Raw genomic sequence first — 24,721 nt, forward strand, 5'->3', positions numbered from 1 at the left:
ATCTTAAAAACCTAATAGAATTTTATAAACTGGTGCATTGGCTATAAAAAGTGCATTGTTTGCCTTGTGTCTCACCATGTATACTCCACCTTATAGCTTAATGTAACAGGGAAACTTGATACCCACATACAGCTACTAGGATACTTCTGCTGTTGGAGTTCTGCTCCTGTCTGTTCTAACCCTAGAAATCATTCATCTGCGCATGACCAGGACATGTTAATTGTCAGCACGTCTTGAAATATTAATTGCTCAGTGAGCAAGACTAAAGGCCTGGCTAGGACAGACAGTGCCAGAACAGCATAAAAATAGTTGCAAACAAAGTGGCATTTTGAAGTGCTTCGTGTGCAGTGAGACCACAGTGATTTTTGGTGTTTTCTCCTATTTTTTATTTTTGTTGTTCTCCTTTCAACTGATACTTAGTTAATGTTGCTTTGGCTATGTAGAACACTGTATATTGTTTATCATAGCACTTAATATAGAAGCTTTCCACTTGTGAGTCAGAACACAATGCAAATCATGAAAGAGATACAATTTGCCTAATTTGAGATAAATGCTGAAACAGTTAAGTGATACAGAAAGTGAGAAAATGCCTTTCTCTTGGTTAATGATCCAAACCCTCAATTCTTCTTCTTGAGTCTCATCAGTACGTATTCCATTGATCTATTTCATGGGAATATTAGAAGTCATGTCTTGTATGTGAAACAAAAAGAAATTATAGTGTATGCTGCATGTTATCTTAAATCAGTATTCCTGTAATGGAGTGATACTGATCCATTACAAGACAAAAATGCATCTTGGAAACCAAAGAAACCACATTTGAAATAAATAAATAAATAAATAAATAAAGTTTAACTAGCCCATCATATTTATATGTTGTTCATCAGTGTTTCTGAGGATTTTCTTTACAGTAGATTCTAGCATTCATTTTCTGTCTACTTCTACACCCAGCTTCTTCCTGGGTGCAGACCATTACACAAACCTCAGGTTATCCGTAACCCCCACATCACTGATCACTACTAGTCATTTCACACCCATGCTCTGTCCTCCCACACCTTCTTTGTCTCAATCAGTAAGACACCACTGCTGCCATAGCTGCATGTTCACCACAGGAAGGCTTAAAGGATGATCTGAATCATGAGTATGGCTTGATAGCAATTTAATAACTACCTGGAGCTTTTGCCTCTATTTTTCATTTCTGAAAACAGGAGAAAATGCATCTTTAGGAGAAACAGTTGAGGTCTATGAATATATATGAAACCTAGACCAGCAACGGTGTGTTTTGAAATCAGTGAACCCAAGGGAGTTTCTAAAGAATGTAAAGAGAATGAATTTGAAGATGCATCAGGTCATGGAAGTATACTTAGTGCCACCTTTCTGAGGAATTTATCCCTACTATACTTAAAAAGAAGAAAGATGTGTGTTTACTAAACTGAAAAACAAAGGATTAAGCTCAGTCAAAGTTCAGAGGAAGCATAAAGTTTGGAGCTCTGCTGTTTCCAATCACAAACAAAATCAAGCATGTATCAAAATAGATTTCTGAAAGTGGTGAGAAGCCCTGTCACTGGCTGCCTGAGCAAAGCTGCAGGTTACCAATCACTTCTCTTAGTGCAAGGGGCCTAAAGCTGTCGAACCATAAGCAGATATTTGAGGATGTGACATGTGAAGAGAGTCAAGAACAAAGCCTAGCTTTAATCCCTTTGTGTGAAGCAGGAAGAGGAATTTACCTCATATATAAAACACTTCTATGTCCAGTGAGGTATGAAACTTCCAGAGGTGCACAAGCAAGGCCTTATGTCATCTTTGTTTTTTTGCATTCTGGGAGAGTCCTGGAGGGAGAAGAGTAGGACTTCTCAGGGACTGGATGTAGTATGGCACAAGGAACAATTGTATGCCGGGCAGGGAGCCGAGCTTTAACACACCAGGTATATTAATCACTGTTGGTATCTTCTGCTAGCCTGAGTCAAGAGTAGTGCAACCAATTAGTCCAAAGGGATGGACCAAATAATACAGGAGGCTTAACTATTAGTTAACATAACTTCCATCATTTCTAATTGGATTGTGACTAAATTCCCAGCACTGATAATACCAAAATGAGATCACAGGGAAAAGCCTCCATATTCCCTTTGCACAAAGATTGGACACAGCTCTCCCCTGCTGTTGTACAATAGCACTGACCACCCAAAGATCTGCGGCTTTAAAAGAGACCCATCTCACTGGTCTGTTGAATGCATGTGAGGAGGTTATTACCACGATGCATTTTGATTAACTTCAAGAAACAGCCCAGAAACAGTGGGAACAGTTAAAAGGCAAAATGTTAAATGACATTAATCTAGGCAAAGAAACAAAGTTTAAAAGAAAGGACCTGGTCTGGGTGGAGAGGAGAAGAGTAGAGTAACTGTGCTTTTAAGGGTTGCTGAAAGATTAGATTTTCATTTAGGTAGCACCTTATCATGCATTTGAGAACAGCAAGCTATGCAAGCTCCAAACTAGCAATGCACAGCTCTGCCAGAGCACATCTTCAGACTCCTCTGTGTCCCATCAGAACTCCTGTAAGCATTCCTGACACTCATTTGCTTGACCCATTTTTGATAAACAAAGAATGGAGTACTTGAAGTATTTTTCCCCCTTGTTCATCCCATTCTTTGCTAGTCTCTTGTTTTATGGTCAGAGGTTAAACTGCTGACCTCTCACCTTCAAGGCAAGTTTTTTCCCCCTTCCATAAAAGGTTTTTCACAGTGTGGAGCATTCGGATTAGCCCCTATCCCTGTGAACAAAAGCTATGCCTTTGTACTACTGGTTTGGGCATGGAGTCTGTACATCAGAGGAAGCTGCTACTACTTACCATTCACAATAACTATATTGTGAGGCCCCTCTAATGCCTCATCTCTCAGTGTCTAGACTTTCACCCAACCAGCCAGCAAAAAGAAAATCCTGTAAAGCACTCAAGTGAAAATTAACTATGGTATCCCTGTTGTGAACCTGATGAAGACGTTATTTGAACATACGGTAAAACTTTCCATTGTTTAACATAAAGATAAGAGAAAAACTTTTAGAGGCCTAAGCTTTAAATCGTCATAGGGATCAATTTGCTCATGGGTCACTAAATGCATTTTATTAGCAAGCAGCTACTGCTTATGTGTGTCTTTAAAATAACGCACACATTATTAAATTATGCCTGAGCACCTAGCATTCTGCTATCTGCAGAAGCTTTATAGTCGCTAAGGACACACTAAAGCAAAGCTCAAGGCACAGGCAAAGAGTGCATCTGCCAGAACTAATTGAAAGCACAACATTAGCATTGCCCACTGTCCCAACTATATTCAGCAATTAAAATAACCTAAGTTAGGCAATGGAAATAATTTTATGCTTTGCTGTATGGAGCAAGACATGTATGTGCTCAGTATCACTTCACATCTAAAATGGGGTGGGGGAGGGGGGTGGGCAGGGAACAACCACACCAACAAAACCAAACCACTGCAAGGATGTTTGTTTTGCTTCTATGCAACACCTGCATTTCTATAGCATAAATAATGCACAGTGGCAAGAAAGTGGCTGAATATTAATAAAAATATATTCTTTCATCTTAAGGAAAAAAATCTACAAGCAGGCTAGGAAAATTTAAAAAAAATAAATAAGCACAACACAAACCTAAATCTGACCACAAGGAGCAGGTCCAGGGGTGGGCAGCCCTCCAAACCCTTCCCTGATGAGGCCAATCCCCTTTCATTTGCAAAGAGGAAGGACAGAGCAGTGGTCATGCAGGCAAAAAGAATGCCTGAGGCTTTTGGAGACCAGAATCTTTACTTGTTCTGATGATGAGAAGCCACAGCTTTCATCTGCACAGAACTGTTTAAAGATAATTTTTCAAACACAGAGTCTAATTTGAGAATACATTTCTGTTGTTCTTCAAATTACAGAGCATCTCCTGCAGTTGCAACTTCCTCCCACATACATTTGTGCCAAAATTAAAATAAAAAATGAGAAGACAGCAAAATGAGGAAGCAGCTGCACTCTGACAAGGGGATACTTCATTAATCTACTGAGCAAGATACTAAAATCTCATTTTTTATATATATAAACCAAATACACAAAACACATATTGAAGAACTGCCCTGCAAAGACAACTTGTTTATCTGCTTTGTCCTCCTCTTCACCAATATCCATTGTTTGCCATCTATATCTATACTGTTTACCATTATGTTTTTTTTCTTAAAGAGACAGAATTACCCAAATTGTTTTTCACTCCTCATCCACAAGCGCATAAGCAAATTAACATCTAAACAATTATGCAATATGCACCATCCTAGAAGCACCACAGATTACACACAAATGTACATCTAAACTCCTCCTTAACACTGACAGATAAATGAAGAGTTACTGTCCCTGAAAACATTCAAGATCAGGCTGTGGGCAGCCTGACTGAGTTGGAGATGTTTCTAATCACTAGAGGGTGGTTGGACAAGATGACCTTTGAGGGTCCCTTCAACCCAATGTATTCTGTGAATAGTTCAACACACACAGTGGGCTAAGTTTTTAAACTGTAGTACAACATAGGAGTCACTTCAAGTACCACAAAGTCCTGCAGCTAAGTTTGAAAAGGCTACTGACCATAACTCTCCAGTAATATTTGAAAACTACTGCAGAAAATTCTGACTACAAAATAAAGGTTCTAGTAAAGGCTGAATATATCAGTTGTTTTGCTCTTGGAATGACACCTTAGAGCAGTTTAAAGATAGAAACACGCACTTTTGTTTGTTATGTCTTTGCTAAATATACAGGAAGGCTTTGATAGCAAACAGAAAGCAAAGCGGGTCCCTTCATTTTTAGCTCTCTAAAATATATTTAAAAATCCTTTGGTTTACACAGAAAGCAATATCAATCTGGTATTCTTAAAAGCAACTACCAGATGCTCTGGAATGCTAAAAAAAGCATTCAGAATATGGCAAAAGTTTCACCCTGCACTAACGAGACTTCAGTCAACCTCACTACTCACTGCACGTTAACCTAGCTTTTATTCAATAAAACCAAATCAAATAAACTACTATCTTAACACATCTGTGTGGCACCTTGGACTCCAAGAACAGTGTTTGGCAATATTCTCCCGTCTAAAAACAGAGATGAACAGTGGTGATACACACTGGTGCAATCTTCATCTGTTCCCTGTCTAATCAGTTACTGCTCATGGGGACTTTCCTTCCATGTTTCCTAGCTGCTCTCTGCAGGCCATGGGGAACCATTCACTCATCAGCAGTCACAGAAACCTACCAGTTTTGCTTGGCCAGCTTTCTTAGGTGGGATAGGTTTACATCCAAACCCTTAGCAGTAAAAACAGAAAGGAGAGCAGGTACCACTCTCTCAACTATTCCTTGAAGAGTGACAAGGCAATAACTAAGGAGATTTGATGAGCTATGGGTACAATGACCTGTAGTTTTTAAACTGTTAATCTACTGGATTCCCCTGGATGATGAGTATCTCAAAACAACATCTTGCAAATGCATTGCTGCATTGGGCAACATTAGCAATGTTTTAATGAAGTTTTTGGTAAATTTCTTCCTCAAATCAATCTCAGAACAATTTTCTTTTTGAAGTTACAGGTCAGCAAAAAGTTGTAAGTTCCACATGGATCTCAGCTGAAATGCAGCTGCAGTAGAAAGGTAGTAACAATGCACAGTCTTGTTTAATCTTTTCAATACTACATATTACAGCACTTCAAGGAGGTCACAATCACAGTTCCCTCCTATTTCATGATACAATAGCTTATAAAGAGATTCTTTTTTCAGTAATTTTTTAGAAGGTTTTCTACTGCTTCAATATGTTTAAAATGTTACGTAGTAAATTTTCTCCATTGTCCTGTCCACCAAAAATCAAATTATTTGAGGTTAAAATGTTCACAGCCACTGGCTTCTATCTGAAGAGGAGCTCATAAAAGGCACTTTAACTACAGCCAAATATATCCCTAATTAACAGTTAGTCATCAATAAACAAAACCAAACTTAGGTCTTTTTCTGATATTGTAGAAATGGTATTTCAGAATATTTCTCCAGGGACAGGAGAAGCTAACACTTAGATTGTCTAGTTTCTTTCCAATGCTCTTGTATGGTAATTTCCAGCAATAAGAACAAACATACATATGCTAGTTTATTAGTGGCAGTTTCGGGAGTGCTCCTCTGTTGTTTCAGTTTCACCGACGCATTTTCTGTGCAGCCACATAGTAACTAAGCTTTTGCTTTCTCCTAGCTGCCCATGGAAAGACAGGCAGTAGAACAGAAGACATTAATACTTATTAATAGTGCCAGAAAACCACTACCAAGAAATGTACTGCACCCAGCATTAGTCATGCATTTAAAACTTGAAGTGTCTATTTCCTGGAAAATGCTGTTCAAAGACTTGGCTTTTTTAGCAGAACTTGCCTAATGGGTGCTTGCAGGAAAGCTTGTTGGGGCTCACAGCAACGCGTCACTCAGCCTTTCAGTGATTGGATCCTGGCTTTTCTCACTCCCCTTTGAGGGGCTGACTGGTGCTTGTGCTCCTTATTATCATACAGTAAGTGTGAGACCTTTGTGGAACCGTATTTTTTCCCCATTTTGGCTGAAGCTCAACATCAGCAAAGGACACAAGAAAGGAAAAGGAAAAAAAAAGGGGGGAAAAGAAAAAAAAAGCTGTCTCTAAACATATTTGAGAGATGAAAGATTTGGTATCTCATCAGTAACTACTGAGCCATCTAGCCACACATTCAGATGTGTCATCTAGTGTTTATAAAGTGTTGACTTTCTAGCATTCAAAACTGGACTTAGTTGGTACTCCATTTGCTGGTATTTTGTACCACCAAATCTGTTGTATGGGATCAGTTTGCTGGGCACAGAACTTCTAGAGAGGAGGACTGCAGTTCCCCACACATAAAGCAGATTTTATCCACATATATGAAAAAGCATTCTTGTTTCACTGCTCACGTATTTTATATGAGGATAACTAAAAATTGTATTATAACATCTGAGAACTTCAGATTTGAGGAGTCAGCATATTTTACCAATCAGTTTTCCATCACTGATATATAGTAAATATTTTCTTAAAAATAATCTAGGGAACAGTAGCTGGAACAATCCTCCTTATCAATACAGAGTAGGGGATGAGGTGATAGAAAGCAGCCCTGTGGAAAAGGATTTGGGGGTGCTGATGGACAAGAAGCTGGACATGAGCAGGCATTGTGCACTTGCAGCCCAGAAGGCAAATCACATCCTGGGCTGCATCAAAAGAAGCATTGCCAGCAGATCCAGAGAGGTGATTCTGCCACTTTCCTCTGGTGAGACCTCACCGGGAATACTGCATCCAGCTCTGGAGCCCTCAATATAGGAAGGACATGGACCTGAAGGAGCAGGTCCAGGAGTGGACCACAAAAATGATCAGGGAATTGGAGCACCTCTGCTATGAGGACAGGGTGAGGGAGCTGGGGGTGTTCAGCCTGGAGAAGAGGAGGCTCTGGGGAGACCTAACAGTCGCCTTCCAGTACCTGAAGGGGGCTGCAGGAAGGATGGAGAGAAACTGTTTACAAAGGCCTGCAGTGATAGGACAAGGGACAATGGCTTTAATCTGGAGAAGAGATTTAGATTGGATGTTAGGAACAGGTTCTTTACTATGAACATGGTGGAACACTGGAACAGGTTGCCCAGGGAGTGGTTGGGGCCCCATCCCTGGAGATACTCAAAAAGTGAGGCTCGACAGGGCTCTGGGCAGCCTGATCTAGTTGAGGATATCCCTGCTGACTGCAGAGAGGTTTGGACTAGGTTTGCTTCCAACCCAGACCATTCTGTGATTCCATGATTCTAAGCTGAAAACATTGATTTCAAATTTAATCTCAGCCATTGGTTTTCAAAGTAGATCTGACAATGCAATTAGTCTCTCTGCCTGCATATTTGCAATACACCACTCCAGTAAGCCTACAGCCCTTCCAACATGCAGAAGACATGATGGCATCAAATCACAGAATCATTTTGGTTGGAAAAGACCTTTAAGATCACTGAGTCTGACCATTGAATCCTTTCAGGCAAACACTGAACACAGAAATTGTGCAGTGAGAGAAGGGCAATGGTTGAGAGGAGGTCTTTTGATGAAAAATTTCTTACAGATTAATGTAATATAATAGATAATACTACATGCAGCGTCATGGATTTCAGCTCCTTGTGCATTCTGTGGCAGTTACTGTGCAGGTTTATAGGTGAATTCTGAAATACTAGCATCAGATTTATTTGGTAAATCAATATTTTTAGATAAGATGTAACCTTAATTTATGCTGCTGTTGATTTACTAATAATTCATTCCTTGTTCTTCCACATGAATAATAATGATATCTATTTCTGCCTCTCTAATATTTTTGACTACTGTATAGCTGGTACCTAAACATGCACTGCTCATGGTTTCCCTGATGGTTGTTCAAACCATCACATTGTCTCACTTTTTTTCTGCTTTAATGTATTTTGGAAAGTAAAACTAAGACTTTTATTACTTAAGAGGCAGAAGTACTCAGTTCAAACATGTGGCTGGCCTGTCTTTCTGTAATACTCCCTTCCTATAGTCCTTATCTGCCCATCCCCAAATACTGCATTGCTCTTCTCTGAGTGGCAGTAACCACGCTCAGGGCTGCTGTTTTGCCTCTGTGACTGGACAACTGACCAGCCAGAGCCTGCGGCCTGGCTGATATACCCTCACTTTCCAGCCAGCAGAGCAGCCGAACCTGGGTTGGGCTTCCACCCAGCAGTGTAGCTCTGTGCCTGGCCCAGTGTCTTAACTGAAGTAACTCTTCCTGTACTTCTAGGACAGCTAGTTTGAATGCAGACTGCTGCAGTGGGCGAAGGCAGCTTCTCACCTTGCCTTCTGGAAAGGCTTAATTTACAAAGGATATGTTGAGTTCTGACCCCTCAGGGGCCATGTGAGTGCAGCATGTTGTTTTGAACTTCAGCTTTTTCTGTTGGAGTGAAATATATTGTCTATTATTATCACACTGCTAAATTAATTTTCACTGTTTTGTGCAGGATTTATTAGAAGTTGTGCTGGATGAAACAAGGCATCAGGCACTGAGGTTTCACAAGATAAAACAGTTTTGCACTCTAACCCCATTACAGTTACCATGAAATGGGATGTAAATTGAAATAATGTATCTATACCAGCCTCCCAGTTTGTTCTAAATAAGTAGTACTTTGGAAATCAGTAGAGAAATGTAGCTCTTCAGTGACTCTTCCGATTTATTGCTGAAGTACATGCTAGTTAGAAACGTCTTGGAGAATTTTCTATTTATTGAGTGTGCTTTGGGATGAGTAACTCAGAGAGACCGAAACATAGATCTCCTGCCTCCAGACCAGCAAGACACAGTACCATTCTGGTTATAGCTCCTTTATGTGTATTGGGATGCTGTTTGTACCTCCTGTTTTGCTGACCTACTGTGGTGCATAACTGGAAGTTTTGACCTGTGAGAAACCCCTATGATGTTGTTTTACTTGACCTGTGTATATGTGTGTTCTGTGCTTCAAAACTACTAAATCTGAGCTTTCATGGATTATTTTTTTCCCCTGCCTGTAAATGTTCTGAATCAAAAAGAATTAATTTTTTCCAAGATCTTGTGATACTTGGGAACCTGAAATGGCTTGCTTGAGGTCATGCAGCAGGTAGCTGGCAGGACTGAAAATCAGAGTGTGTGTCTTCTAGTTCTTGGTGTGTTGTGCTGCTGCCTGGGCCCACATTCTGGCTCTGCTGAAGCACAGAGGGACAAATAACAATGAAGCTGACCAGAACAGAATATTTTTCTTTTCTTGATGCCCTCTATTAGTACTTTGTGACTGTCCAGAGTTTTGAAGCAGTTGGAGAGAAAGGCACAGAGAGGTGCAGCTGTGTTTTTTACTAAAAAATCAATGTCTTTTCCAATAAGATAACACCAAAAAAATAAATTGCGTTAGCCTTCTGCTGTGTGTTTTTCCCCTTCAAAATGCTTAGTGACATGCCCAGTTCAGAAGAAACCCTGGGAGAGATGTGCTGTGGAGCCTGTGCTCCTGTCCTGGGAGGTCCTTGATGGGGATCAGTGTGGTCTCTGTCCCCCAGGATATTGGGTGCCAAAGCCATGGTGCCTTTGCTAGGTCAGCCTGAGCCTCTTGCTCTTGGCATGCATTGTGTGTGGTCACTGGCCTGGAAACTTCTGGGAGACCCTTTCTTACTGTTTTCTTTGTTTTCTGTGGAAAAAAAACTAAGGTTTGGAGATTCTGTGTAGATGGTTTGGTAAGTGACAGGAATATCTTCATTAGCACAGACTGATACTAGAGGGAGCTGCTAAATGCTAGTGTAAAGGTTTTCTGTACTTTCTTTTTTTTTTTCCTGAACATGAGTATTGGATACTAAAATAGGAGTGCTTTGTGACAGTGATGATCTTGGCTGATTAGAGGTTTATTAGCTGTTGGAATAACACTGATCTTGCTGGAAGCAACCTCTTAACCTGCTTTTCATGTTTTGTTCTTATCAAAAGTTTAGTGTTGACTTTTAAGGATTGGTACGTGACAAATGTCAAAACATTGATTTTCAGCTGCGTGCTGCCTGCCATAAAAAAAATGGGGCCTAATGCATGTGGGCCAGCGTCTAAAATTTTTTGTTGTTGATTCTTGCTCACATGGAAAGCCCCTGGGACAGATGGCCCCTTGCTGTTGATGGTTCGATTACAGTGATCACCCACAGCTTCTGAAGAGTGCGAAGAAAAGAAATTGCTTTCTTTGTCAAGGTGTTTTCAATTCAATTCTCACCCATTAGCCCTGTTTGGTTAAGTTTTGAATTACTCCATCAGGTGACTGATGAGTTTATTCCCTTCCCTTCTCCTCCCTGCCCCCCCAGCAGTGATATTAAAATGGATTTGGTATAAGATGGAAAGCAAAGGCAACGAAAAGATTAGTGCTTATTGATCAGTACTCCTTCATCTTTATTCTGGTTTAGTGTATCATGAGCAAACAAGATAAAAATGAACACTGAATCAAAATAGGCTAAAATAGGTATTTTTAAAAAAGATACTTTGATTATTTTAAATCTACAAATTGTTTAGGCATATATCAAACTCTATGAGTAGGTTGTGGCTAGTACATATTATTGTTACTGTTTTAGAGCTGTGTGTAACTGAGAACGTTTATAATTGCTTCAATTTGATTTGTAGCAGATTGGTATGTAAATTATGACATGTTGTGTGATATAATTAAAGTTTTCATAGTCTGGAAACCTGATCTAGTTGAGGATGCCCCTGCTTACTGCAGTTGGACTAGATGACCTTTGGCGGTGCCTTCCAGACTATTCTGTGATTCTGTGATGTGTTTCAGTTGTAGTGCTGTAGATGTCCGAGAAAACAGCCAGGCCAGGTCTTGATTGTCAGTGCTGCTCCACTTCTGTCCCTTCCTACCACAGCCAGTAAGCAAAACATGAAAGGTTTGAATTTCAAATAGACCAACATTAACTGTAAGAGGAGAATGAAAACAGGACAGAGAATTTGAAAATATGCTTTTGTTATGTACAGTTATGTGTGCTCTCTTACACACAAGCTGAATATCACTACACAATCCCTAGCCTCATTTCATCGTGCAGTCATGGAGTTGAGGTGAATGTATGATACAGCAGTATCTGTATTAGTTAATTGAAATGTCATAAATAATCTGGAATACAGCCCTTCTTACACCTCCTCCCTGTAGCTGTCTGTCTTTGCAGCAACAGTGTCATTGGGGCTGGCTCTGCAGACCTCACAAAGGCCCAGAGAGGTAGGTCTGAGTTGATGGAGGGAAGGAAGCAGGCTGAGGCCTGGGCAAGAAGCCCTCTTGGTCTGGGTTTTCTAGTGTGTATTTTCATGGAGGTCTTCTGCCCTAGAACAGATGTATGCTAGATTAGTGTTCACCAGGGCAGATGAAAAGCTCTTGATTCCTGTGTTCAGAGGACGTTGATGGAGTCTGTGTCACAGTACAGGGTGAATGCTAGATCGTGAATGGTGTTCAGTAATACAGACAACGGTGCTGCTGCTGCTGCTGGGAACTCCCTAAATGCCTGGCATGGCCCATTTCCAGAATGACAGTCTCCCTCCTGCTGCAAATCAGAAGTACATGAACATGTAGTCAGTATCTAAGGCAATAGGTTTCATGCCTTTAAGCTTGTCACTGCCCTTGGTTCCTGCACCTGTAAAGAGCTGTTTGAGTTTACCTTCCTTCTTCCCTTGCACCTGGAGAATGCAGGACCTCTGGGAAGAGAAAATGAAATGCAGGCCAGCCTGTGATGCCTGAAGAATTGCTGTGTTGCCAACTCCAGTTTCAGCTTTGCTCTGAATAGTCTTGTGGGAAAGGAGGAGGTGTGCTTGGACAGGGATACAGCTCCATCCCACAGGCTGGTCATGGCTGTGTGTACTGTGTCCAAACTCAACAACAGCCTGGGTTTTTTGCCCAGCATGGCTCAAAGAAAATGTTCCTCCTCCATGTATCTGCGAAAAGAGAACACTTACTGAGCAGGGTAAGAGGCAGGGATGGAGAGAAGGAAGCACAGAAAATGACAGAACATTTTTACTACCTTTGTGCTTTCCATGTGATAAATGTTATACCCTTAGGTTTTAGGGATACTTGCCCTGTTTGGGATCAGTTCATCTAAAACATTTGGATGTGGATAATATTAGCAGAGGATATTTGAAAATGGCTTTTGTCTACTCGTGTACTAAATATATATATCATAGAATGATTTGTTTTGGAAAGAATTTGTAAAGGTCATCTAGTTTGACCCCTCTGCCGTGAAAAGGGACATCTTCACCTAGATTGGGTTGCTCAGAGTCTTGTCCAACCTGACCTTGAATGTTTCCAGGGATGGAGCTCCTGCCACTTATCTGGGCAGCATATGTCAGTGTTTCACCACCCTAACTGTAAAACATTTCTTCCTATATCTAGAATATCTATATATGTGTCCCAGGTTGAGGCAGATCCTCCCTTGCCTCCCACCAGGGCAGAAAAATGAGACTCACACAAATGGATTGAAGAAGTGATGGAAAGTTTAAATGGAAAAATCAGTGAGTGTTTTACAGAGAACTACAAGCGCAGTGGCAAAAGAAGATCCCAAAGCATACCCAGAAGCATCCCAGCATTTCCCTTCTCCCTACCTGAGGGTATACCCCAAACCTCAAGGGCTCTTTCTTCCCCTCCCTCTCGACTGTTAGGCTAATCTCAACTGGCCAGATCTGAGATTGCCTTTCCCCCTTCTCCTCCTGGCATTAGGCCTAGCCAGGCCCAAGAGGCCCTGAGATAACTCCCTTTCCATTACCAGATAGGGAGTATCTCCCACGGGAATGGCGAGGGAAGAAAGAGGAAGTGTAAGACCTTGCAGATGGATTTATAGGAGTAGGACATTATGGGTATGAAATGTGCAGCTTCCTGTGTCCACCCACTGGGCTGGACACCCGGTGCACCAGAGGTGCACCCCATAATGGCAGCAGCAGGAGGCACCCAGTCCAAACTGCCACAATACGCAAATGATAAAGGCAAGTGATAATGTAGTAAGTGATAATGATGTTGTGTAATCCATGATAATGTGCATATTCCATTATTACAGTCTATGATGTACTTTGGTATTGCTGTTATTGAATCCTCACAATTTAGTGCTTGTGGTGATTGGTATTTAAGGCAAGAGGCATAATTTACAGGGAGGTCCTGCCCTCAAATATTAAGCACTTGGGCCATGACCAGGATGTGGTCCTCACCATCCGAAAATGGAAGGAATGTTGCTGCACTGTTTAAGCAAGAAGTGATGCAAATAGGTAATCACTGCATTTTCTCTGGTCAAAAGGGAGTTCCTCTGAAATACTCAATTTTTTTCTTGAAGCAAGAGGACTGGACTAACTTTTAGTTTGCAAAAAGATTCACAGAAGCATTAAATTCTTGGTTAAATATTCTTCTGTATTGCCTTTGAAAAATGTCTGTGAAAAATATCTTGAATGTTATTCCATGTTTCTGGCAACCAGGCAGTTTACTTGCTGATACCAAATTTGTATTTCTTGAAGGGAATCAGAAAGCAATAACTCAGGCATCCATAAGATTCTGAGATGTCTTTGTCATATGCCAAAAGCTTTTTAGTTTTCCTATGTGCAGTCTGTGTGAGTTCCACAAAGAAAATACAATGTTGTGCCCTGTGAGATAAAATGTTTGTCTCTGATCAGACAGCACTGACATGGGAGAGCAAAGTAACAGGCCATTTCCAGTATGCTTGGCTGTGCAAGAGGTTTGCTTCTTCCTAATTTGCTTAGTATGTATTGCTTGGTAACAATGTACTTGAACTTCTCTAGGTCTTTCTCAAAACCAGTCTTGCACTGTTAATATAGGAAAATGCCATTGTGGCCCACGATATTTTGAAAGAACTTTTGCATCCTGTACCTTCGTTTAAAACAAGTAAAATCGTTTGCAAAGTGATGTAGTGAGTTAGTTTTTTTGTCCTCACTGGGTGGGATGTGAAACTTGTATTTGGTTGCAAAGGTAAATGACTTTATTCTTAATATTTTCAGTTATTGTTCTTTTCATCAGACTACTGCACAGCTTGTCTTGTTTCAGCTTTGAGCAAGAGACCTAGTGAAGGAGAAGTATTTTGTTTTGTAAACCTTCCTTAAACATTAGCAATGACTTAAAGCATATATGGTGCTCATACTTTTGTCACCTTAGACCCTAATTTTCATGAGCTGTTTTTCACTCATAATTGCAAGTTAAAGAAAGGAAAATAAAAAATAACCCTGTGACTCCAAAAGACACACAGTTGTCACTACACTTCATGAACACATTCCAAAGACTTAGGTAAAGAAACTGCTGTTTATCTTGTGAAGAGACCAAATGAAGGCTGAACATATTCATTTTATCTGTGCACTATCTGTGCAATGAACTCTCACCCTGATTAAGGTTTTATCCTGAAGCATGGCTAATAGCATTGTAGCCAAAAGGACCCTTTCTTTCTGTCTCTAGTTAGCTGAAGTGGCTTACTGCTCTGTCCTTCAGTGGTAACAAATTCTTGTGCAAAAAGGGATTGACCTGCAGCTCTGAAAGAGATGGTAAATTGTGACTGGAAGTTTTAATTATCTACTTGCTCACAGAAGGGAGAAAGTACTTGTTTCCTAGTTTGAGCATGTTACAGACAGGGAACTTGGAAAGATCTGAGGAACTGTCATGTCCAGAACCTGTAGTGCTGTCAGACAAAGCCCTGATTCTCTACAGTGTGGTGGGCTGAGCCTTGCATGTGATTAGTAGTTGGAGTTCAGTATTTGTGCACTGCTGCTGCATCCTTGATTTTCTGAGTACTCTGAGGACCTGTTATCACAGAACTTGAAAGTAGAAATACTTGAAAATAATTCTCTGGTAAACGTAACAATCAGTATATCTATCATGTGGCTTTACAGTGCGCATCAGATTCACACATTTCAATACAGACTGTGAGCTGTTCAGGCTTCAGTGGGGTAGTAACGACCTGCATGGAAAAGCTGTGGAATTGCTGTGGCGTTGTAATGCGGAGAGCAGCCAACTGAGCTAGACCCACTGACTTCAAGTCTGAGTTGTGTTTGTGTACAGCTCAGTAGAACGTGGTCTGTGTGTTGTGGGGTTGTTTGTTTTGTTTGAAGACTGAGTGACTCTTACAGTTTTGAGTTGGATCTGTGTTTTCCTGTGTATTAGAAATAATACTGAATTTCCACAAGTGTGGTGTGAGTACTGGTGTCCTGCAACCATTTAGTACATTTTATGTCTGTGAAAAGAGCCACTTGATTCTGGAACACTTGGTAAGGCCATGAGTAATTTGGCTTAGATGTAATTTGGGGCATTTTCCAAGCATAAGTCCTACAGAAATTATTTTAAACTGTGATGCATTTTTCACCTTAGTTGAAAGCCTGCCCCATTTAAACCTGCCCAGTTTATGTCCAGGTATGGTTAAAAGCAATTTCCTTAGGAAAAGCTTCCTACTGGGAGGAAGACATTTTCATCCTACCTGTGAGGAGTCAGGCTTTGTAATTATGTTTCTTCATCTGACTGAGAAGCCACTGATCTAAATATCCCATTTTTGATTTGCAAATGTGCAGCCACAAGGACTGACAGGCGACAGCTACTGTGACTGCAAGTGATGCAGGCTACTAAAATGTTATTTTCCATTTTCCATCTTAAAGGACAGTATTTAGGGTGTGTTTGTTTGACACTGTTGTAATTTAGTTCACACTTCATTTTGTAGGAGAAAAGTTAAAAGGAAAAAACGTCAAAAGTCACACATTCTAAATATCTTCTTTGGTACCTAAATAAATTTCAAAGTGGTGTGCAAGCTTTGCAGTCAGCTGAAGACAAGGGAGGGCCCACTGGTGGGGGGCGAGGGGGAAGGGAAGAGGAGCCACCAGGTTTCTATGTTGTAGCCTCATTATGGCTGATTTTGAAAGGCAAGTCCAGGTTCAGCACCTTGCTCAAATGTGCACCTGAGCTTACTATGTAAGCACCTCGAGAGCCAGAAAAAAAATTTCTCAGTGTATTGATATATAGAAATAAAAGCTGGCAAATGTAATTTCTGAAACTCATTAACATTTCTCTGTAAGTGACGTGGTTCTAAGTGCTGGTGTTTCATTCTTAACATTGTCAGTGGTCAGGCATTCAAGATGACCTGTCTTTGACAGGAAGTAGCTGGCTTTGGAGGAGAACATACCTGTTGCAGTGCAGCGGGTTTTTTTGCCTTGTGTTCATTTGCTCTTTGCAGAAATAGTAACTTTACACAGTGGTGGCAATTTAAGAAGGCACGTTAGTGGGTAAAGCGTGAGTGAAGGAGGTGTTGGATTGTTAAGGTTTGATAGAATTTTGTAAATGTGTTTCATTTTGCCTTTATACAAAGACTAAGCTTGGCTGCATTTTGTTGGAAGCTTTCTGTGGAATAGTTAAGAGTAAGAGCAGACTTAACAAGTCCTGTAGAAGTTTCTGTCAGCATTCCTTTGATGAGCAAAAAATATGTGGACTACAGGATTTGCATAAAAGTGTACTTTCAAGTATTTTCTACAGTGGCACCCTCATTTACATATTGCCTTTAATCTGACAGGTTTTAAGTGTGAGGGAAGTTAGCAAGTGTTCCTTAGTTTCACTTTTTTTTTTTATGAAGTTGCTTCAGTGTCTTTTCCCCTTGTTCTTTCTTTTGATTATTGGTACTTGAAAAATACTGTAACTCCCTTCTTTCCCCCTTTTTTGTGGCACCTTGCTCTTCCTCCAGCAGCTGTTGGGTGCTCAACTTTGACGCCCCCCACACCTGGCAGCTGAAGACCAATGCCATACTCAGATCTTCCTGACACCAGTGCCTCCCATTCCTGTCACATCTCTGATGCTTCATGTATGAAATTAACAATCAGACTTTAATATAATACACAGAATTCTTTGCTTGCAAGAATTATTTTTTTATATGAATGCTGGTTTGTTTTTTATTTTTTTCATCTGGTGGGTCCATCTGTGAAAATGCTTGGGTTGCATCTTATAGTTACTTAGTTTCTGATCACTGTACTGTATTGATACAACAGCACCATTTTAATTAATGTTGCAGGTTTCTGTCAAACGATTTTAAGTATGTAGCAGATTTTTGCCTTTGAACAATAGCAGTATTCGAAGCTTGATTTAGAGAACTAATTTTTTATTGCTGAAAACAACTTATTGTAACAAAATGAATTCTGCTTACTGCTTAAACCTGTGTTTATAAAGCTGTTCCCTAAGATAATGGTGTACCAGTTCATCTTTGTTAATTGTGTATTCATGTAAGAAAAACTATCTAGAACTTCCTTTTTTTTTTTTTTTTTTTTTCCCCCAGACAAGAAAGAAGAACTGTCTGCAGCAAGTTTTGCTTTGCTGCCTTCCTTTTTCTCACTGTGTTTTTTCCCCACCCCCATAACTGCTGGCCCCAGTTTATTCTTTTCCCTTTGCACTGACAGCTTTTTTCCCAATGAGCATCTTTACAGTATCAGAGAAAATAGGGATGCAGGGATACTGAGCAGTTGTCTAGTCATTCCTCTGTCCCAAGACATGACCAACTCTGCTTGGCAGTCTTTTGTCTGTCCTGCTTCACAAAGCCCACAGGGATGAAGATTCCTCCTTTCCAGGCAAAATACTGGACTACTTAATCCGTTTTGTTTTACCTTTGCTGTGTTTCTCTCTCTGAAATTATTCACTGTTACTATCAAGAGAATTACCTGAGATGATGTTTCTCAGGATGTTTTTGTGATTCCTGTTCCATTACCAAATTGAGTGCATGCTAATTAGCTAATCCTGTTGTACTTTAGGGTTTGTTTGTAATCTGCAAGTGTAATGATTTTGGAGTATAGGTACTGAATTTTTGGGAAACTCACCACCCACAAAGATTTCTCTCTTTGTGTTTTTTTTTTTTAATAGTTTCCAATGCACTTCCCTAATCTACTCTGTCATGACAAATTGTACTTCCATATTTTCTTAGGTTACAGAATGTGTCAGAGGTGGTTTTCCTATAAATACAACTGACGTGCTTTATGAAGTTCACAGGATCACAGGATGTTAGGGGTTGGAAGAGACCTCTGGAGATCATCGAGTCCAACCCCCCTGCAAGAGCAGGACCATAGAATCTGGCACAGGTTGCATGGGAACATACCCAGATGAGTCTTGAAAGTCTCCAGAGAAGGAGACTCAACAACCTCTCTGGGGAGCCTGTTCCAGTGCTCTGTGACCCTCACAGTGAAGAAGTTCCTCCTTGTGTTGAGGTGGAAGCTCCCAAGCTGTAGTTTATATCCATTGCCCCTTGTCCTATCCCAGGGTGCAAGTGAGCAGAGCCTGTCCCCTCCCTATTGACATCCAACCCTCAGATACTTATTAAATCCCCTCTCAGTCTTCTTCAGAGTAAAGAGCCCCAGGTCTCTCAGCCTCTCCTCACAGGCAGTGCTCGAGTCCCTTCATCATCCTGGTAGCACTCTGTTACCTCTATGAGAACAGATTTTTTTTTTTAGAGGAATTACTTATTGCTTATTCTGAAGATCTCTTAGCACATATCGTACTTGCATTCATTTTTCTTATGGAGCAGTTCTAGACTGCAACATTCTGAATAGTTTTGAAGTATTGCAGGTGGCTCACTTTTCTCTTTGTATCAAGTATGCTGACTTGTAGTTGCAGTTGTTTCTTGATGTGGTCCTCAGGGTCCTAACTGCTTGTTAAAAAAAAGCTTTCTTTAAAAATATATAGGGACAGACATATGAGACATATGTGATCACAAATGATGCAAAAGTAGTCAGATAAGTCAAATGTTACAAGTTATATCTAGCAATGTGTGTGTGAGCTGCAGCCTTGCAGTGGTGTGAGCTTCACACCTGGGAGATGTACTTTCCAATACTGTAGGATATTTAGGAATGGAGTTTTTCAAGTTTTACTGACACATGCTAAGATGTACTTTTGTAAGAACTGTTTGCCCTGGATGCAGTAGGCATAGGAAGAAGTGATGCTCGTATGTTTACACATGCGTCAGTATATACATTTATGCATGCGGTGCACAAGCTATGTGTGCCCTTAACACTTTCCTCTTATAATTCTTGGAATTGGCACAAAGAGTTTGTCCCAAAAAGTCAAATGTTGGAGGAAGAAAATGAGGACGAAATCAGTAGTTCCTCAGCTGGCTATAGCAGCAGCTAGTTCTTAGTGGTTCTCATCCTCTCACCCATAAAATCAGCATAAAATTGACCTAACATTGCCAGACGAGATGGGGTATCTGGAAAGTAATCCTCGGGGAGAAGAAAATTCAGTTGTTGTAAATCTGAAGATAAAGTGTGTAAAGTTGCAGAACTGGATTATACTTCTGCTTTTTATTTCTGAGTCAGTACCCTTTTGTTTCTGGCTCTGCAGCACTTGTGAGAAGTTGCCACAGAGATGTGTCGGATACTGCCTGAGCCTAGCTCCAGAAGCACAAACAAACAAGCTTTTGAAAAAAGCCCAATCTGCGGCTCAGATAATTATCATAACAACCCCAAGGCTTTTTATAGGTGTTAGGGCTTGGTTTACAGAGAGTGAAGGCACAGAAAGAGTATAGTGACCTTTCTTTCTGAAGCACAAGTCACATCAGATTTTCATACTTAATAAAAGTATGGCAAATACCTACTAAAATAACCAGTGAAAAGCCAGTAATAACAACTGCAAAACCCAGCACAAAGCAGTTGGTGAAGTCTTGGAGGCATGTAATATTTGCTGAATATAGCACTGAATGTTTTTCTTGAATTGAGTCAGGGATATTTTTTTAAAATGTTGGCTTTTTTTTTCCCTCTTTTTCCCCCCTCTTTCATGAAGGGGTATTAAGACCATTATTCAGCCTATTTAGATCACATGAATCTAATTATCATCTCATGATATAAATATCCTTTCATGGTATGAAGATAAATGTTGTTATACCTGTAGTTCAGTGAACTGGAATTTGCTTCAGAGTTTTTAAAATTGAGTGACACCAATGTAGTATGAGAGTACCTTAATAATATAAAGTGAAGATAGCAAACTGAGCAGGACTCTTAAGTTATAGTTGCAGGTTTTATATCTGTTAGCATATCAGGGCACCAAAAGAAGTTCTTGGACCTGTTGGTGTTGTTACCAGTAGGTAAAAGGCGCTCCTGTGAAGTAATCTTCAGCTCCATTGGCACCTTACAGGGGTGTGAATTATTCCCATTTTTTGACCTTAAACCCAAGTTTTGCTTAATTCTGAGATTGCACTTTGTTCCTGATTATGACATTTAAAAATTCCTCTTGGAGGTTTTGCTGTTGGGATGTGCTTCCTTTTTGGCAGCCTGGCAGTTACACTTAGCCACTGATGACCCCGAGGGAAAAAAAAAAGACTCTTTCCAATTTAGGAGTTGGTACATGAAACACTTTACAAACTATCAGAAAGCTCTGTGATTTTGTTACTGTGTTACTGAGGCGTTGGATATACTGACTGCTTCTCATGTAATTGTACTTCACATCTGCCAAAATAATCTGCCTGGTTTTATTGCTATGGGGAAGCAAGCTTGCCAAGTCCATTCATCCCTGGCCATGCTCTCCATCAGCCTCCCTCTCTGCAGAGCAGGCCATGCGCTGGCTTGCAGGCAGGTGCTCTCCAGTTTTGCAATAGAAGCAGCTATAAATGATACAGCAAGGCTTAAAAGCATAGAATTGTTAGGGTTGGAAGGGACCTTAAGGATCACCTAGTTCCAACCCCCCCTGCCATGGACAGGGACACCTCACACTAGATCAGGTTCCTCAGAGCCACATCCAGCCTGGCCTTAAAAACCTCCAGGCATGAAGCTTCCACCACCTCCCTGGGCAACCTGTTCTAGTGTCTCACCACCCTCATGGTGAAGAACTTCCTCACATCCAATCTGAATCTATCCATTTCTATTTTTGTTCCATTCCCCTTAGTCCTGTCATTACCTGACATGCTAAAAAGTCCCTCCCCATCTTTCTTGTAGGCCCCCTTCAGATACTGGAAGGCCACAATAAGGTCTCTTGGGAGTCTTCTCTTCTCCAGACTGAGCAGCCCCAACTCTCTCAGTCTGTCCTTATAGGAGAGGTGCTCCAGCCTTTTAGTCATCCTCGTGGCCCTTCCCAGATCCTTCCTAATAGGGGGTCCAGAACTGGACACAGTACTCCAAGTAGGGTCTCACCAGAGGGGTAGAGTCACCTCCCTCAACTTGCTGGCTATGCTTCTTTTGATGTGATTTGCTTTCTGGGCTGCAAGTGCACACTGGTGGCTCATGTTGAGCTTCTCATCCACCAGCACCCTGAAGTCCTTTCCTTCCATCACAGGTGATAAGAAACTGAATGAGAAGCCGCTAGCAACCAGCTTTCATTTCAGATGGTCTAGCAAATGCTTAAGGCTGGATTGCTGCTGGGTGAAGCAGTCTGGCTCTCTTCTCACCACAACTCCCCATTCCCCATTTTTTCTTCCTTTTTTCTCTGGCACTAAAGCAATGGTTTTGGGGAACTGATCTGATTGACTGACCTGGAAAATTCCAGACAGTCGGTTTGATCTTGATCAGTTCCCTTATCTGGTTCATTGTGTAGCTGTGGAAGAGTCTGCACCAGCAAGAGAGACAATGGTGTAGGATCATTAAGTAGCTGGTAGTGGGACTGCAGTGGGATTGCTTGTTTGCAGAGAAGTGTATGCATGAAATGTTTGTGGACATAGGACCTTAGATAAGCAAGCTCTTTCTAAGTGGTGTGTTTGTTTATGTATTTATTTATTTAGCACAATTTCCAGTGATTTTTAGCAAGTAATTTATCAATTACTTAACATTGAGTATTTGGTAGCTGTTACTGTGATTGCTGCTCCTTGAATTTATCAACAATCACTATTCATATATAAAAACATTATTTTTTCAAGATAGTACATTGGAATAAAAACAAGTGATCCCTTACAGTATGGTAACTGAGATGTTCAAAACTCCTGTGTATAGGGTCATTACACAATAATATTTAAATACACCCAAAATAGATGGAGGAAAAAAAGTATTTTAAGTAACTGCATTTATTTGCTCACATTTTGTACAAGCATAGCATCTTACCACATTTCCTGTCTGCCTCCAGAAGTCCTTGTTCCCCATAGTATATGGAGGAAGATGCCTTGTGCAAAATACATAGATTTTCACAAATAATAGCTGCAGAAGCCTGTCCACATGTTCTTAGGAGCAAAACCATGCTTGTCCAATATGAAGAGTCAAATGGCCACATGTTCATCCAAAGTGTCAATTGGATTTGAATTAGATGAAAATTAGGTCTACAGTGTGGTAGAGCTGATTGAGAAGTTGAATTTTGCAACACGTCTGAAATGTATGTTCCACTGTTGGGTTTGCCATCTGTCCTGGGGTGGCAGAGGAGCACTGGCTTCAGACTCCAGCTCCTTGTGAGTGGGCCAGTGGCAAGTGCAGGCACAGCAGCCGTGTGTTGAACAGTAGGATCTGAAATCAGCAGCTGGGATTGAAAAATACCATCACTGGCTTCAGTTTGCAGCAGTAGACATACATAGGAGGATGAAGAAGAGTAGAAACCTCTGTACTTTGTCAAAAAGTGGAGAGCTCTCCTGTTCTGATGTAAAGCATATCAATAAGAAGGGAGTTTCAGGTTTATCAGACAGGGCTAGCATTAAAGACTGAAGTGGAAATCCAGAGACACTTCTCATATCTTGGCTTCTCAGAACACAGGAACCTCAGCAGCTCCTGGGCTAGCCACAAAGCTGTAGTTACCAAGCAGTACCCTCTGGCACTTACTGGTGGGTTTCTCCATTCCTTTTCCTACCTCCTGCATCCAGAGCTGTTGGCTGCACACCTAGCAGTGGAAGGGTCAACCTGACACTGGCTAAGGCATGGGTGGAAATTTTAAGAGCTCTCCCACTAATCTAGGCTTTGGCACCAAGCAGGGCCTACCTTGTAGGAAGATGTGTAATTTCACTTCTAGCACATGGATGAATGCTGTTGCCCATCTGTGGTATAAAAGTGCTGTGAAGTTGTCTGGGTGTTTGTGATACAGTTTCACAGTAGCACCTCCAGAAGATTTTCTGTCACAGGAAATTAAAGCTTGGAGGGGGTTGAGAAGCATAATTTGTTCTTTTGTTCGGGTTGTTGCATTAGATGTCTTCAAAATAATGTTAATTGTAGGCTAATATATAGCCTAAATAACACAGATTATTTTGATAATGAACAGTTTATGATAGGTTAATGAAGACTTTTAAGATCTGATTGAAATGCTGATTTTAAATGTCTCTGTGCAGAAAATGCTCAAATTTGGTTCTAAACTCTTCCCAGAGAGTGTTGGTTACATTGGCACTATCTTTAAAATCACAAATGATATTTTCCTATACCTCATAGAGATCTTTTCCCCCCCTTCTTATAATTTTATACCTTTTTTTTTCTTGGATGGAAAAAAGGTTTTAGATCACTATTTTTTTACATAAATTGAAATGTGGAAATTGAACAGATGCTGAAAAGATGAAGTACTCAAAGGTTAAAAAGAAAGATTTGAATATGAAAATTGTTCAGTATATTATAACCCGCTGTCATGTAAAACAACAAACATACAGCTTCATAAATATGAAATGAGTCTTTTTAATAATCCAGTATCTTCCTTAGTTTTTAGATACTTTTTTGCACTTGCCTCAAAGCTTGACGCTAAGCTGACCCTCTCTTTAATATTAATGCACTCTGACTGTAATACTCTGTTCCTTTGCCTCTGATTAATGCTGTCTGTCAATTATTTACAGATCCAGTGGTACTGTGGAAGTTCCCGGAGGACTTTGGAGACCAGGTTGGAAACATGAGATTGAACTTTTTTTTTAATGTTAGAATAATAATAAAAAAGCTCTCCTATTCAGCTTTGGAGAGGCAGATGCTAATGATAGCAGGGAGGATGTCTTCACCCAACTGGTGGCTTGGTGATTAGAATGCCTTTGTGACAGGAATATGTAACAGCAGTTGTAGAGCACTGTATATTATGCTAATTCTCTGTATCACCTTACTTTCTAGAAGCTATTTCTGTTGGAGGTACTGGTTTTTATCTGTGGTAGGATTGAAAATGTGGAAAATTTATCAACTAAACTTTGCCAAATGTTGAGGTTATAAATTGTCTTAACAAACCCTGCCAGAATAAAGAAGTTGAAAAGCTGCACATGTATGGTCTTTTAATGTCAGAACTTATATATCCCATTCTTTTAATCCTTTATGATGAAAACTGTTTTA

At 40.5% G+C, this 24,721-nt stretch overlaps 1 protein-coding gene across 2 annotated transcripts in view; it reads left to right on the forward strand.

The window, feature by feature from the left end:
- The window catches only part of DENND1B (DENN domain containing 1B), a 155,653-nt gene that overhangs the window by 13,930 nt on the left and 117,002 nt on the right, over positions 1-24,721 (forward strand). For both annotated transcript variants that reach the window (XM_054165461.1, XM_054165460.1), the window contains exon 3: positions 24,247-24,290. In XM_054165461.1, coding sequence (XP_054021436.1) covers positions 24,247-24,290 — 44 coding nt within the window. The remainder of the gene's footprint in view (positions 1-24,246; positions 24,291-24,721) is intronic.

Source organism: Dryobates pubescens, chromosome 11, assembly GCF_014839835.1.
Source record: "Dryobates pubescens isolate bDryPub1 chromosome 11, bDryPub1.pri, whole genome shotgun sequence".
Classification (NCBI taxonomy): Eukaryota; Metazoa; Chordata; class Aves; order Piciformes; family Picidae; genus Dryobates; species Dryobates pubescens.